The sequence below is a fragment of the Pantherophis guttatus genome, chromosome 1 (assembly GCF_059756535.1).
Source record: "Pantherophis guttatus breed Tessera chromosome 1, ASM5975653v1, whole genome shotgun sequence".
Taxonomy (NCBI): domain Eukaryota; kingdom Metazoa; phylum Chordata; class Lepidosauria; order Squamata; family Colubridae; genus Pantherophis; species Pantherophis guttatus.
Window position 1 is genome coordinate 56,153,431 of NC_142063.1, and position 15,601 is coordinate 56,169,031.

Here is a 15,601-nt window from a genome sequence, read left to right on the forward strand (position 1 = left end):
TGCCTTAATGTTTTAGTCCATCTTCTATTAGCTTCAGTGTTTACAGATTCACCCCCATAAAAAAATAAAATGATATTCATGATTCCAGTTTTATCAATTCTGACGTTACCATTAAGATTTTGGGATGACACAAAAAGAAAAAAAGGAAAAGGAAAGAAAAACCAGACAACAACCTGGAAAAAACTTCACTAAAATTTAGAGCAATGACAACACTTTTCTAAATAATCAGTGTGGGATACCGTTTAAAAAATAATTAAAATTTAGATTCTTTCATCTTATGAGAACTGAGAAATTGTTTAAAATATCTTACCTCAGGGAATAACTCTCATTTAAAGGATACCTAATTATCTAAATAAAACTGCTATTATAAAAAGCTAAATCCAACATGTCCAGTCATACAAAGGGACTTAATTTTCATCTGCAATTTACTCAGTGCATGCATAAGCAGATTTAGGGAAGGAGGAAATAACTAAGAATTGAATTTTTTTTTCTAAAGTATCATTTTCAAAACCTTAATTTTAAAAATAGCATATTCAGCTTACTTTCTTGCTCATTTGAAAATCTATGAAAAAAATTGTGATTACTGTACCTGCAAGCTCCTCTTTTGCTTTCTTTTCATCACCTAACTTTGAATATATTTGATTCCTTTCTGTTTCTGCAGACTTTAAATGAGCATTTAGCTATACAATGAAGAAAGATAAACTAGGTAAGATCATTACTGCTAGAAAAGAATACATTTGCACCTATAGAACAAACATCATATTAATTCCAGCTTATTTTCTGTCTGTACTGTAATTTACAAGTGCAGGGAACATTCTCCAATGAAATGTGATCAATGTATAATTTTGTTTCTAAATATACTATTTAAAAATTAGCCTGAATCCAGAGCTCTATTCGTGTGATGTTCTTGCTGAAGGAGAACGGAGGGCAATGTTGACAAGTATAGCTCCTCCCAACGGTTCTTGAAAAAATGGTCTTAGGAGTTGGGAACTTCTACTACATTAGGTAGCCTACAGTTGTAGTGCCCTTCCTAGTTGTAATGGAAATTCCCAAGTCTTAAGAACATCTTTTCAAGGACCTTGAATAAAGGAAATTTTCTTCCTAGCTCCTCTCCTAATTGGAGATGTAACTGGTTATCAATTCCTTTAGCAAATAGCTTCTGTAATTTTGAATCAATCCAAAAAGTTTAAGGGACTTCTTAAAATTGCTTAAATATTTATTTCATTAACATCCTGATGTATACAATATTTTCTCATGGTCCAAATAATTAAATAAATAATTAAAATGTTCACCGTGTTATCAAATTACCTTTGCAGCATAAATTAGCTTCTTTACGGTTTCTTTTTCTGGAATATCTGGTTATAAAGAAATCGAGAGAAAAAATAGCTCAGAGAAATAATCTTGGATTTATGAAAATAACACTGGCACTACAAATATTCTTTTTGTCCTTTCCCTTAACATTTTAATGTGCCTTTAGACAGGAATGCCGGGGTTAGGAAGGATTTATTTATTAAGCTGCTGACAAGCAACAGAATTTCTCAGCTGGCTTTAACATGTAACATTAGTTCATCCTTAGAGTAAATGTAGCTGACCCCCAAGTGGCCGCTGCTGCTGCTGCAATTTCTGGTTAAGAAATTGGGGTATAAGTGCGAGAAGACAGGACATCCAAAGACTTGTTTTTACTGTAGCTTTTTATCTTACTTCAAAGGATGATGTTGAGAAAAACTATTCTGATCTTAGCATCATGTAGCTCTGAGAAATCCAAAATATACTAATATAAAGCTTTTGGAGAATTTTTTTTTTTTTTGCCTTGAATGAAATAGACTATTCTCCACAAGCATGCATTATAATTTATTTCTTTTTGAAGACAAAGTTTATGACAGTGGTTTTCTATCTGAAATCTGAAAACATTTTTACCCAAGTGCTGCTCGTTTTCTGTTTCATTCTTTATATCATTATCCTTGTGGTTGTCACCCACAGAATCATGCTCTCCTGTTGCACAGCTCCAGTCTTTCATCCTTAGCAAGCAGTCTGTCAGAGACTAAGTAGTATTTTAGAATAAAGAGAGGGAGGGAGAGAGGGAGAGAGAGAATGAATGAATCTTGGACTCTATATTAAACAAATATCAAGGTAGTAAGTTTCATGCTCAAAACTACACTTTTATGGGTACTGTGAATCTTCATTTGACAACTTCTTCCAAGAGAGAAAAAAAGGCACTACTATGGCAAGTCAGGACCCTGTAAACATTAGCAAAAATGAATTTATACCATGGGAGGCAAATTTCAATTTCCATTCAATGGAGATTTTAAAACAGAAGCCAAAACATGAAAGTATTTTCTCATTATTAGGCATCACAAATCTCTAACTAGCAGTGGTTTATTTGATTTCTGAAAGAGCCACTTGCATTTACCTTAAAATGAATATGATGAATGTTTTCTGAGAACAATCTCTATAATTTTCTTTGTAGACCACTCAATAGTAAAAAAAATAGAAATATGTGTACCTTCATTTGACTTTCTTTATTTTTAAGAGCTTCCTCTAGATTTGCTTGAGATGATTCATACATTTTTATCTGCTCATTTAGTTCATTAAATCGTTCATTCCATCCTTCAGCTTCTTGTAATAACTACAGAGGGAAGTTTGCAAAATCATATATTATATTGAAGAAATGTGATACAAATCAAACAAAAAACAAAGTGAATATTAAAAACTAAGTTAGGAGTTTGAAGATGTTATGTTGTCCTTGTCCCCCCCTCCACTCCCTTTTCTACACATCATCTTCTTTCCATTTTCAACTGGCCCAGTAATCACCAGATAGGTTATAAATGGCTTCACAAAGGGCTTTTTTCATCAGTACTGAATAAATTTATCTGCTAAAAAGCAAAGTCTCAAAAAAGCTCAAAAAAGCAGAAGCTTTGCAAAACCTTCTTCCTTTGGATGAATTTCTTCTTTTTCTTACAATATTTAACAGTTTAAAGAATAAAAGTCTAAGTATGTATAGAGTCAATGAAAAGTACATACTTGTTTTTCACTTTCATGAAGATGTCTGTTTTCCTCTATTGCATCTTGCAGTGATGTCTTCAATCTCTCCCTGTTAATTTCATGTACTTTTAATGTGGTTTTGGCCTAAATGACATGGAGACCACATTAAGCTGCATGCATCAATTTATTTATTTATTTATTTAACAGTTTTGCAGCACCTTCCTTAAATCAATAAGGACCTTATTTATACGTAGAATGCAATGTATCATATTGGCAGTGGTCTTGAAAAATCAACGACAGAAAATGCAATTCTTCTGACTCATAAACAGTCACTTGTCTGATTGACTTTGGCAGTACTTAAACAATACCTTCCACATGAATCCCCAGAAACACTGGGATAAAAATTGTAGAAAGATTTCAAAGTAGTGCTAATATAGCTCTAGTCTTCCTTACTAGAAGACCTATTAGGCTACACTACTAAGGAATATACACAAACTTTTTTTTCAAGCAAAGGAATATTATACAACACTGTATTTTCATGACACAGGATTAAGCAATGGGTTAAGTTCTGAAAAGGAGATAAGCTTTAGATAACAAAAGGACGATCTTGGTCAGATTTATCTGAAATACTAGACAATATATCAGAACATAAATAAAGCATTCTCATTTCCCCAAAAAAATACCCTATTACTGTCAAAACCAGAAAACTAACTCGAGTAGTACTAAGGAGGGTTAATCTATTTATGACAGTATTGAAACACTGAATCCAAGCAATGCCAAGGAGATAAAATAAGCCATTTTTTGATGCATGTCAAGCTCAGCTTTCCTGTCTGATCTTTTACATTAAAAAAAACCCTTTTACATTAAATAGGAAATTAACAAGTTGCCAAATATCAACATGCAGAATCAGCTTTATTTCTAAGGATGCTACTGGCTCCTCAATCAGCCACATCACTTTTTGGAGAGAAAAAAAGAGCATTGTCAAGTACACTGTTTTGAAGCATGCCCATTTACCCATACAAACATCAAGTTAAATACTGGCTTACCTCAGCTACTTGAAACTGGATAGATTTTGCTTCATTTTCTAAAGATGCTTTTCTTTTTTGTATATCAGCCATCTGCAAAAAGATTAAACATTTTTTTACATAAAACGTTCTTCAATGTGATTAATACTGCCAACTCAAAATGACTGAGCACTGAATGTTTTAGTTTATCATTACATTTTTTTTTTCATCTAGGCAACATATTGTTCAAAATTATTTTCAATTGTTAGAATGCCATATACATTACATGAAAGAGTCAGTCATTGTCTTGAAATCTTTTCACCTTTCCCTCTTTAATGTTTTAAATATTTTCAAAAAAGCCCCCCAATACTCTGATTTGATAAATAGTAACTCCTCCATTTTCCAAAAGAAGTACCATATTTTTCGGAGTATAAGATGCTCCGGGGCATAAGACGCACCTTATTTTGGGGGGAGGAAAATAAGAAAAAAAAAATCCATTTGAGAAGCTGCATTTGCAGCCTCCAAAAGCTCCAAAAGCTCTGTTTGCAAAGAAGCATCTCTTTGCAAAGGCAGCCTCTCAAACGGACCTTTTGGAGGCTGTTTGAGAGGCTCTCTGTCAAAAGCTCCAAAAGGGTGGGGGCCGGTGGGTGGGCAGGGCTACATTCCGTGTATAAAACACACAGAAATTTTCACCCTCTTTTAGGGGGGGAAAGAGTGTGTCTTATACTCTGAAAAATACAGTAAATAATTCATTCTAGTCATAGAAATAGCCAGATTTCAGTTTTTAATATCCTGTGATACTTAGTCCCGCCACTTATCCACTCTCTTTCTAGCAAAGTATTTTGCAGTCAAATTTTTAAAAAATGTGCAAGACTGAACAAAGACCTTAGAATAATAGATACTTTTAAAAGTAAATATTCTAAAAATATTTTAAAACTTTGATCAAGGGCCTGTATTGCCATCAAAACATTGCTTTAATTACAGAGTTTCCTCATAAGCTTGCCTAGTAGATACCTAGCTAGTGTTGCAATAGTTTTTTCACACAGAAAAAAAATGTTAGATTCCGAGACCATACTGAGTCTATCTAAACTATAAACACCACTAACATAAGGCAATCTAATTCCAACTAACATTATTTTTATAAAGTATCTTGAGCACAACATAAACTCCGAGAAAAATATACACGGAATTAATCAAAAGTTTATGAAATTTCATAGCACTGTGTTGAAAATTAAAACATTCAAAATATTGTATTGTTATTTCTTTTTTCTAATCTTCAACTACCAAGTATCAAGAAATAATATTTGACAACTTCTCTCACAAGGATAATTAAATTAAAATGTTTAAATTAAATTATTAGACGCTAAGAAATTAAAACAAAAGCAAAATTTGATGTTTTATATATTATATAAATATATAACATTTTTATATATATAAATATTATATATTGAGGGCAAAAGAAGAAAGGGATGACAGAGAACGAGGTGGCTGGATGGAGTCATTGAAGCAGTAGGCGTGAATTTAAATGGAATCCAGAGGATGGTAGAGGACAGGAAGGCCTGGAGGAATGTTGTCTATGGGGTCGCAATGGGTCAGACACGACTTTGCAACCAACAACAAAATATTTTTTCTTTCAAATATATTTTACTTTTGTCAAAATAAGCAAAAATGAATCAACCATGAGATATCATTTTTTTAAAAAATGAAAGAATAAGATATTAGTTATAAGATATAGACAAATTATGTCATATTTTTTGCCTCAGTTTACTTTGTATGGAAACTTACCAAATTATCCTGTTCTGATTGTTTAGATTTCTCTTCTTTTAATTCCTTTTCTAAGTGTTCTATTTCATTCTTGAGTGCTGAGTTTGAACCGTTCAGTTTTTCATACTCTATCTAAAATACCAAGTTTTAAAACATACTGATATTCAGAAGTACATATGATCTAGAAGACAATAGTTATTAAAAACTTTTAGCTGTAATTAATCATCAAATATTAGGAACAGCCCCATAAATAAAATATAAGCATACAGATTTATCAAGCTGTATGCATATGTCATAAAAGTGACAAAGCTTAATTCAAGAGTATCTAGTCAAATTCTCTAACTTGACTCAAGAGTTATGTACTAATTCTATTTCAGGAACCTATAGTAAATTAGACCTTTAATATTAGAGAATATTAACAATCCATTTCCTGAACACCTTACATTATGGCTTAAGCTCCCTTATTTATTTTGAAATGGTTCAAATCTTTTCCTCAATTTTATTTGCTAGAAATGCTATAATTTTCAACATTCTAGATTCTACCTTTACATAAGAAAAACTTAACTTGATTATGCTGCTCAAGCAAGAGGCGTTTAATAATGAGCGTAGTATTTAGCAAATATTTGTGTTATAAACTATCATTAACTGTATTATGTGGGATTGGAATTCCGTTTACAACTACTTACTTGTAAGCACATATAATTACTAAGGGACCTTTGAATAAACCTGCATAGTTACATTTGAACTAGAAACCAGACTACCCCACAAGTAGTTTTCTCTCTTCCAATTTTACCTTAATATTTGATGCAATGGTTGACTCCTGTAGAAAGCTGCCATCTTTCAGAGTGTTTTCTAACTCTGCATACTAGAACAAGAACATCATGTTAAATTTGAAACAAAGAAAGAAATAACAGCAGCACTTCTCATTTTATTCCAATGGTTCAAAATAATTTGTTTTAATTCTTTTTAATGACACAAACTGATCCAAAAGCAATCTGAGATTGCACAAATGAAAAATTATTTAGCACAAAAACTACCAGTTTCTAATAAATTCTCAGAAAAACTGGTCTAACACTGTTTATCATTTCAAGTTTAATTATTCTCAAGCCACTTATATAACATTGTACATATTGAATAACTTTATTAAAATTATAAGCCATGGTTTCCTTTCAAGAATAACATGTTAGGGAAATATTATAGTATGAAAATCAAATTTCAAATAAAAGATTTAACTATTTTTAGATTTTTCAGGAACACTGCTCCTCCCACATTATCCCTGTAAGCAAATTTTGTTTTATGTGCCTTTCTGATGTAATATATACAGGAAAATATTTGATTTAATGAGTCAGAAATGCATCAGATTTCAGTGATTAAAATGGATACTATTATAGACAAGATACAATTAGAAATTATGATGACAAAATCTGAGTGAAAGACCCTCTTAAATTCCTTATGCCCTGTCAAATGCAGGACAAAATAATAAGAGACTTAACATTTTCTATTCATTAAGACCTAGGTTCTGGAGGTCAGCAAAACCTGATTAATGGTAATTAATTCATTCCTTTTGGCAGAGTAATCACTCATGTGCTGTGAGAGAATTAAACACTCTTACACATTATATATTTGGCTACAAGCATATTGTTCTCCATTTCAGCATTTTTGTTACTGAAGAATACATCTGCTAAAGAGCATTCTTACTGCTGTCCTAGCTATCCTGGCTAATGAAGTTATGTAAAAGAAAAAAAGGGGAAAAGCATTTATTACTAGGAAAAGGAAAGGAAAAGAAAAAGAAAAAAAATACTTCATTTTCTTAAGTCAAAAGTTAATCTCTATGGATATTTAGCACCTCTGCCATAACTTAGAAACGGTTTGCTAATACAATGGAACCATAGAACTCACCTAAAGTAAATAAGTCAAATCATACTGTTTCCCAAAAAGTTTGACAGTGAAACTATTCAATATAGTTTCACTGTCAGCATAGAATAAAAATATATTAATTAAATTTAATAAATGTGACAACCATGAATTGAGAAGGTTGAAATTCTTGTGCTTTGTTAAAAGGGATGTTCAAATCTAGCACATCTAGATTTAGCATTAATTGAATTTACTGCACAATGTTTCTTTAGAGAAAGTTAATACTTTTGCTAGGGATGGATGGTGTAAGTTCATCATCCTTCCCTATTTCAAGATTTCTTAAGGTATGACTTCCTGTGTTTAAGAAATCTTAACTCCCAATAAATACACATTGGATCTTAACCATACTAACAAGGAAGAAGCCTTACTGAAATAAGCTGAAATAAACCTCACTAAAAAAAAAAAAAGCTGAAATAAGCCTCACTGAAAAAAAAAGAGTGTATGGGAATATATGGATACTTTGTTATCCCATTCATGGAGATAGCAACTTCTCTACTAAATTGGGCCTAAAAAATTACTGCTCTGACTAGAGCAGGAGATCTTAAAGTGATGTTACCAAAAAGAGTGACAGATTCTTTAGGACTCGTTTTAAACTCTTCTCTGGGCTTGAGGAAATTTAAAAGAATGGGAACAAGCAAGCTATTCCAATTCTGATCCTTAAATCTCTCCACCACCAAGGAGCCCAGGCCAAAACCATTCTGTTCTGTTTTCATCTCAATCCTTATTTTAGAAAAAAGGGCATAATTTACATCGTCATATTTGGCCATTTTGCTAACAAATTCTGATAGTGAAGCCCATAGATTGCCTATCCTTCCATACCTATTTGCTCACATTTGAACTGTGAAGTAATTGAAATTACCTCTTTTTTGTGGAGACTAAGTTTTTCCATTAATTTACATCGCTCTTCAATTAGTTCAGCAATCTTACTGGCAAGCTGCTTCTCTCTTTCTAAAAAAAAAAAAAGGAAGAGCTGAGTATTATAATCTTTAACAGAAAATAGCTCCAACACAATCTACAAGGCTTAACCCATAGAAAATAAATTAACTTACCTAAATAAAGTCTACTTTTAACCTGCAAAAAAAGAAGAGCAAATATTGCAGTTTGTTTACAATATCAGAGGAGATTAAAAATCAATTTTCAATTTAAGTCTTAGGATTAGTGTAGTATAAGAAAAAATAAAGTAGATTTTTGGTGTTGTAGCAAGCATAACATAAACCTTACACTAATTAGATAAGAAATCTAAAATGGATGGAATAATATGTTTTTTCATAGAATGTGTTTTCTTCAATCATAAGACATTGGCTGAAATAAAACAAGATTAAAGCTAACCATATTCACCCAATTAAGTAAGATTTTTAACCTTAGTCTTAAGCACAGTGAATAGTACTGAAAGTAAATTCCTTAAGACAGGGGCGTCAAACTCAAGGCCCGGGGGCCAGATCCAGCACACGGACTGTTTAGATCTGGCCCGCAGGGTCACCCTGGAAACAGAGAAGCACTGGCCTGCGGTACCTCTGCCAGCAAAAGCAGAGATTGCGAGGGCCACCGGCAGCCCTCCTGAGCTCCATTTTCGCTGGCAGGGAGAATTGCAGGAGGCCGTTGCAAGTGAAAACAGAGCTCGGGAGCCCATTTTTGCTGACAGAGAGCTTGGGCCACCACAGGCGCCAACACGAATGACATTGAGCTGGCCATGCCCTCCCTGGCCACACCCACCCTGGCCCAAGGTCAAACACAACCCTGATGCGGCCCCCAATGAAATTGAGTTTGACAACCCTGCCTTAAGTGAAGTTAGATAGACTTATCAGAGAAGAAAACATATAATTTTTCTCTTTTGCTCCCAAGTAGAATAGGAGTGTGACCATTATCTTGTCTTGGACTGTACCTGAGCAGCCTCTGTTCCCACAGTTCCACCACTCCTCATAGTATATGGAGAAGTTGAGGAAGTTAAAGTGGACTAAGAAATGCCTAGAGTACTGCTGGCAAATGATGGAGACTGAAGATGATCAAATAAAATATGGGGTATAGCCACTATTTGAACCTATCTCGTGTGATAGGTAGGAAACATGATTATTTCTTTGTCCCTATTACATCTGCAGATAGTTGCCAGGGGCCCTATTTTGGGTGACAAGCTCCTTCCCTGAATGGAACAATACTGGGACTTACTTGCAAGGTTGCTGTGAGGAATATGTTGTGTACTTAGTGGATAAAGTTGCTTGCATTCACTCTATGTTGAACAATAAGGAAGTGCAAGTAGAAGCTACAAGAATGAAATCTTGCAAGGGTATTTGAGGTGAGTTTGGTCCTGCTGCATTTGAGAAAGTGGACAGGGCTCTTGTGGCTGTTAGTTCGGCCATCTCTGTATTAGATTAGTGTCCCTCCTGATTGGTTAAGACAGCCTGGGAGGGAAGAGGTGATTGGGTCTGGATGGTGACTAATAACTCTTTGAAGGAGGGAATGGTTCCTTTGGCTCTTGAGGTAGTCTTGTGTCCTCTCCTGAAAAGGCCATCACTTGATCCAACCAATCTAGATAGCTTTTGTCTAGTGTCCAATCTCCTCTTTTGTGGGGAGGTGGTGGTTTTCATGGTTTTTTGCCAGGCCATGAAGATTTTGTTATGTGCCCGGGCCAGATAATATATATATATTTATTTTGTATTGTCTAATTCAGAGTTCCCCAACCTTTCTGGCTTTGCAGACTGACAGGAAGGGGGAAGAAAAGGGATGGATCTGCATGAGTGGTGGGCGCGTGCACAGATCCATTTGCACAAGCAGCAGGTATGTACACACATACATGTGCTCACATACTGCTTGCACACGTGGGAATGTGCACACACACTTACCCCGCCACTTCCATGGCCCAGTTCCGAACAGCTCAAGGCCTGGTAATGGGCCACGGCCCAGGGACTCCTGGCCTAATTGTCTTAATTTTTAAAATTGTTTTTATGTTTTATGAGATTTTCTTGTTGAGGTGGGCAGTTATAGAAATCAAATAAATAAATCAAAACATGTTGACTTAAAATTACAAGCATTTCCCAAGTGGTGGCAATTTTGAAATGTTGCAGTTTTCCCATAACTTATTAGTTGTATTATTTTATAAAACGTAAAAGCAAAGAGTAAAGTAAATTTTGTATAATGCTTTAGGTTACAATGGGATGTTTACCAAAATATTTAAATAGGACAAGGAAGGAAAGGTTGTATAATCATCATTTCACAAGACAGAGATTTTACAAAAAGCTAGTTTAAGGAGGAAGGGAAAAGAGTGTATATACTTTATTATAATTTACATTTTGCAAAGTGCTGTTCTTATATATGGTAATTATAAATCACAAAATTAGATTTGAAAATGTCAAATTATGCTGTGTTAAATATTCCAGATCAAAGGAAGTTTAGTCAAAGAAAATAAAATTTGCTAATAATTCTCAAAATTTATTGAGCTTAATTTTATTTTTTTAAATATTTCCAATACATATTCTGACTGAAGAGAGGATCATCCTCCTGAATCTATGAAGTGATTTAGGGTTACAGTCTTAAACTTAACAATCAATAAATTGACCTACTGGCAAATAAGCATGCATAGGAACATGGTATAAAAATCTGCTCTAACTAGAAGCTTAGCAGAATGATTTTACAGAATTCCAATTTAATGCCACACTGCATACTTACTGACTTATACATCCTGCATAAGAACAGTAAAACAGTAAAAATGGCAACCATAACAATTTCCCATGAAAAACCAAAGAGATCTGGACCAGGTTTCATATTTTCAGGGAGTGATGAGACAACCTTTAAAGAAGGAGAACAAAGTTAAAGCCTGACAGAACAATTGTTAACACAATTTCCATATTTTGATCATATTAATTCATAATTACTGCATTTAATAAAATGTTCCCCAGCTAAATTGCATAATAAACATAAAAGGGAAAAGGGAATAGTTATATTACATTAATCAGGGCAATTGCACAAATAAATACCAAGTACTATTTATCAATTGAGTTGTGTTTACTTTTCTTTATTTTCTGGAAGTGACTACAGTATTATCAGAAACTCTATATTTCAAATTTGTTGAACATATGCTGGCAAATAAATATTAATGACTTGAGAAACGATATCTCAAGTAACAATCATATAGTGAAGTAAGTGAAATTTGACATGACCTAATATTTCTTTATTCCAATATAAATCTATTAGGAGCTTATAGATAAGCGTGCAAAAAAATCTATGGCCATAAACAGCAATCCTGAACAAGTAAATCAAATTAACACCCAGTTAAACATGCAACAGATTATGCTGTTAGTCCACTTTCACCTTTTGTCACAAATGATGCCCAGAAAATTTTATAGACAAAATGAGAAATATAGCTATGGAAGTTAGCATTATAAATTTGCCTATTTTCAGTGCTCCAATCAGTGCTAAGGGCAAAACTGCTGAATAATTAAAGATGCTAAGGAGAATTCTGCTAGAAGCCTGAAACCAAGGATTTGGCTGATAACTGAAATCAGTATGTGGAATTCAGCCTCTAATCAGAATATACATAGGGCTGTCAAGTAACATTGTTGTACCACTGTAATAACTCACAATTGACTTCAGTACAGTAGCTGGGCAAAGTCTGTTCTGGCTACAGCATCTACTTGCTGATCTAGCAGGTACTATGAGATCAGAAAAACTTCCAAAGTGTGCACCTGCTCAGTCCACATGTTCAGTCCATATGGAATGATAGATATAATTAATCTGGAGCCAAAGGACTTCTCTACAAACAGCAAATCCATCTTGCTAAGATTCAACTTTAGCCCGAGTGTCTCCTCCAGTTACCCACAGTTTCTAAGCTCTTGATCAGACTTCCATCCATTTCCTGGTTGGCCCTGGGTGATGGTAAACTAAGGACACCTTAATCCAAACTGACAGATGATTGCCCCCAGCAGATTTATCAAAATATTTTTCTTTTTTTAAAAGAAGGGAAGAGACCTCAACTCTTCTTCTTCCGCCCCAATTTGAAATGCCTGCTCTGAAGGAGTAGAACCATTGTAAAATATTTTCTCCAACTATTGCAAGCAGTCCAGAAGGATACTGCAATTAATGGTACTGAACCCCACCAACAAATTCAGTAGGAGCAGAAGCATCACTATGTCTGCATTCAGATCCTGCCACAGGTCATCAACAAAAGTAATAGGTATGGTTTCCTTGTTTTATATACATAATTAGAGTGCACATGTACAAATCCTGATTTTACAGGTAGGGCTAATTAATGTTTTATTACAATAATTCCTGCAGTAGACTTTATGCCAAGCAAATTATAATCCCCATCTCATGTGACCTCAACATTACAGTATGCTGAAAGACAAATCTTTATTCAATTTGGAGACTTGAGTACTGACCAACTCCTAAAAGATTCTGGGTGGTTTACAATAAAAAAACGTACAATCTGGAAGAATGCAACAGAGCAGCTAAAACTAGCAAAAGTTTGGTATCCATGCCAACCCAAGCCAGAGACCACAGCCACAGTTTTAACAATCTCCAGAAAGCTATAGGGTAGGAGCCACGGAGCAGGAGGATGCCATTCCAGAGGGCATCTACCTCAACAGAGAAAACGCACTGCCTAAATGTTATTATTTCACTAAAGCGATCTGAAGCATGACCATCACTCTGCTCAATTGCTCTGGCTGGTTAGAAAAAACGGTATCTCAAATAACAAACTTGAACCTGGACCTCCATATCTATTCTCAACACAACTCAAACATCCAAGTTTCATCACTAACAGTTGTGCAAAGATCTGATTTATAATGCCTGTTTCAGTTATAAGTCATGCCCAGCATTGCCTAACCTGATGTCCTCCAGATATACTGGACTTTGGTTCCCATCATTTAATTTTCCAAAGCCACCAGCCTCCGAGAGTAATTGGGCCTTGGTAATATGTATACCTAAACAAAAGACAGGAGTAATTTTACAGACCTGCCAAGAGGCTGAAGTTTTCTATTTTTCTAGCAAGGATAACGTGCCTTTACCTACAATTCGTAACACCAAGCTTTAGTGATACGGAAGTTTCATCCGAATTACTGCCTCATGCAACTACTGAAAGTACAGGATTTAAGACTCATTTTTCCCTAGCTTTGGAGGCTTCGTTTGAATCTGGTCTTTATCACAGAAACCAGGAGCAGCAGCAGCAGAATATGGGGAAATTTCCTTATCCTTGCAGAACAACGGCCACCGTCTCCTATGAGGAACTGGGGCAGCGTGATGTTGAAAGCTGCAGCACACCGCCACGTATCTTTGCTGGCTCCTGTTCCTAGAAAACTAAGCGTCTGATAGAAGTTGCGCCAAACCCCGGGGAACTCGGCAGGTTAGCTTCGCCCAAGGGCCGATCGACCCTCGTTCCACATTGTTTCACAATCGGTGAATCCCCTCCGTCCCCCACACTCACGCTCCGAGCACTTCTCAAGGCCAACCCATAGTAGTGCTGAACGCAGTCCCTCCAACCCAGCCCGAAAATCCCGGCGACAGCGCCCTCCGGACTGCCCCCAGCAACGGCGACATTAAAAGACGCTGCCATCTTACTGCATCAGCTGCGATTCTACCAAAGAAGCCCCGACAGCGCCGACAGCGCCGCCTCTTCCTGTCTCGGATGGCTATCGGGATGTACCACTGGCAGCGCCGGGGAGGGGAAGAGGAAGGCACCATGTCTGCTCAAAGGGGAGGAGACCAGCAAATACAAAGCAACCCCTAACTTGTCAACAAATAATTACTCCCCCAAAGAAGTAGTACGGAGGAGAGGGCGAAGTACCAGACTGGGCCAGAAGGATTTCTTACTTCTCCGAAGGACGACCCTCTTACTACTTGACTCAGATTAAAATTGAAAAATATCGCCCTTGTTCAGAAGATAGCACAAGTTCGCATTCCCTTACCTCTGATTAAAAAATTAATACTTAATTAATTTTTTTAATTAATTCTAAGCTATTAGTTTGAGCGGAAGCTCTGTTATCCGACATGGATGCATGTTGATTCTGTTATCCAAACGCATGATGATACCATGAAGACAATGCAGTACTTGGCATTGAAACTAGCCACTCTCACATGCTCTACCTGCTAAACCAGTGTTTTTCAACCTTGATAAAATTTAAGAACTGTGGACCTCAAAACCCAGAATATCTCTAGTCAGCATGTTGATTGGGGAATTCTGGGAGTTGAAGTTCAAACTTCTTAAAGTTGCCAAGGTTGAGAAATTCTGTCCTAAGGCAGACTTTGAACATTCCTTGACACGTTCTTGCAAGGTAATGATATACTAGTCACTCAGAAGACAAAACAGTTTATTCAGGAAGCCCAGACTGTCCAAGGAACTGCTGATACAGTTCTATAGAGGAATTATTGAGTCTGTCATCTGGACCTCTATAAATATCTGGTTTTTCACTGCAACCAATCAAACAAACACAGACTTCAACGGATAATTAGAACTGGAGAAAAAACAATTGCTACCAATCTGCCTTCCATTGAGGACCTATATACTGCACGAGCCAGAAAGAGGTCTGTGAAAATACCTACAGACCCCTCGCATCCTAGACATAAACTGTTTTACCGTCTACCCTTAAAACAATGCTATAGGGCACTGCACGTCAGAACAACTAGACACAAGGACAGTTTTTCCCCCCATGCCATCACTGCTAAACAACTAATTTTTACAATGCTGTCAAACTATCTAAAAAGGCAGTATTACCATCATTATTCTCATCTTCCCTATTATCTATCACCTTATCTTCTTATGGCTTGTTATGTTGCTTGTATCTTACAATTTAAATTGTTTAATAAATATCCTAATATGATTTATGTTGATTGGTTATTTAGTATCCATGACTATCATTAAATGTTGTATCTAATGTTTTATAATGAATGAATTTTTACAATGACTATGATAATGATTTATCACTATTGTTGTTTGTACACTGAGGGTTTAT

At 35.4% G+C, this 15,601-nt stretch overlaps 1 protein-coding gene across 3 annotated transcripts in view; it reads right to left on the reverse strand.

Moving 5' to 3' along the window:
- Positions 1 to 15,601, reverse strand: part of MIA2 (MIA SH3 domain ER export factor 2) — a 55,273-nt gene that overhangs the window by 21,168 nt on the left and 18,504 nt on the right. For all 3 annotated transcript variants that reach the window (XM_034418064.3, XM_034418063.3, XM_034418065.3), the window contains 11 exons: positions 11,325 to 11,444; positions 8,714 to 8,735; positions 8,524 to 8,612; positions 6,544 to 6,615; positions 5,772 to 5,882; positions 4,029 to 4,100; positions 3,022 to 3,126; positions 2,504 to 2,626; positions 1,918 to 2,041; positions 1,309 to 1,355; positions 590 to 680 (listed from right to left, as the gene is read on the reverse strand). In XM_034418064.3, coding sequence (XP_034273955.2) covers positions 590 to 680; positions 1,309 to 1,355; positions 1,918 to 2,041; positions 2,504 to 2,626; positions 3,022 to 3,126; positions 4,029 to 4,100; positions 5,772 to 5,882; positions 6,544 to 6,615; positions 8,524 to 8,612; positions 8,714 to 8,735; positions 11,325 to 11,444 — 976 coding nt within the window. The remainder of the gene's footprint in view (positions 1 to 589; positions 681 to 1,308; positions 1,356 to 1,917; positions 2,042 to 2,503; positions 2,627 to 3,021; positions 3,127 to 4,028; positions 4,101 to 5,771; positions 5,883 to 6,543; positions 6,616 to 8,523; positions 8,613 to 8,713; positions 8,736 to 11,324; positions 11,445 to 15,601) is intronic.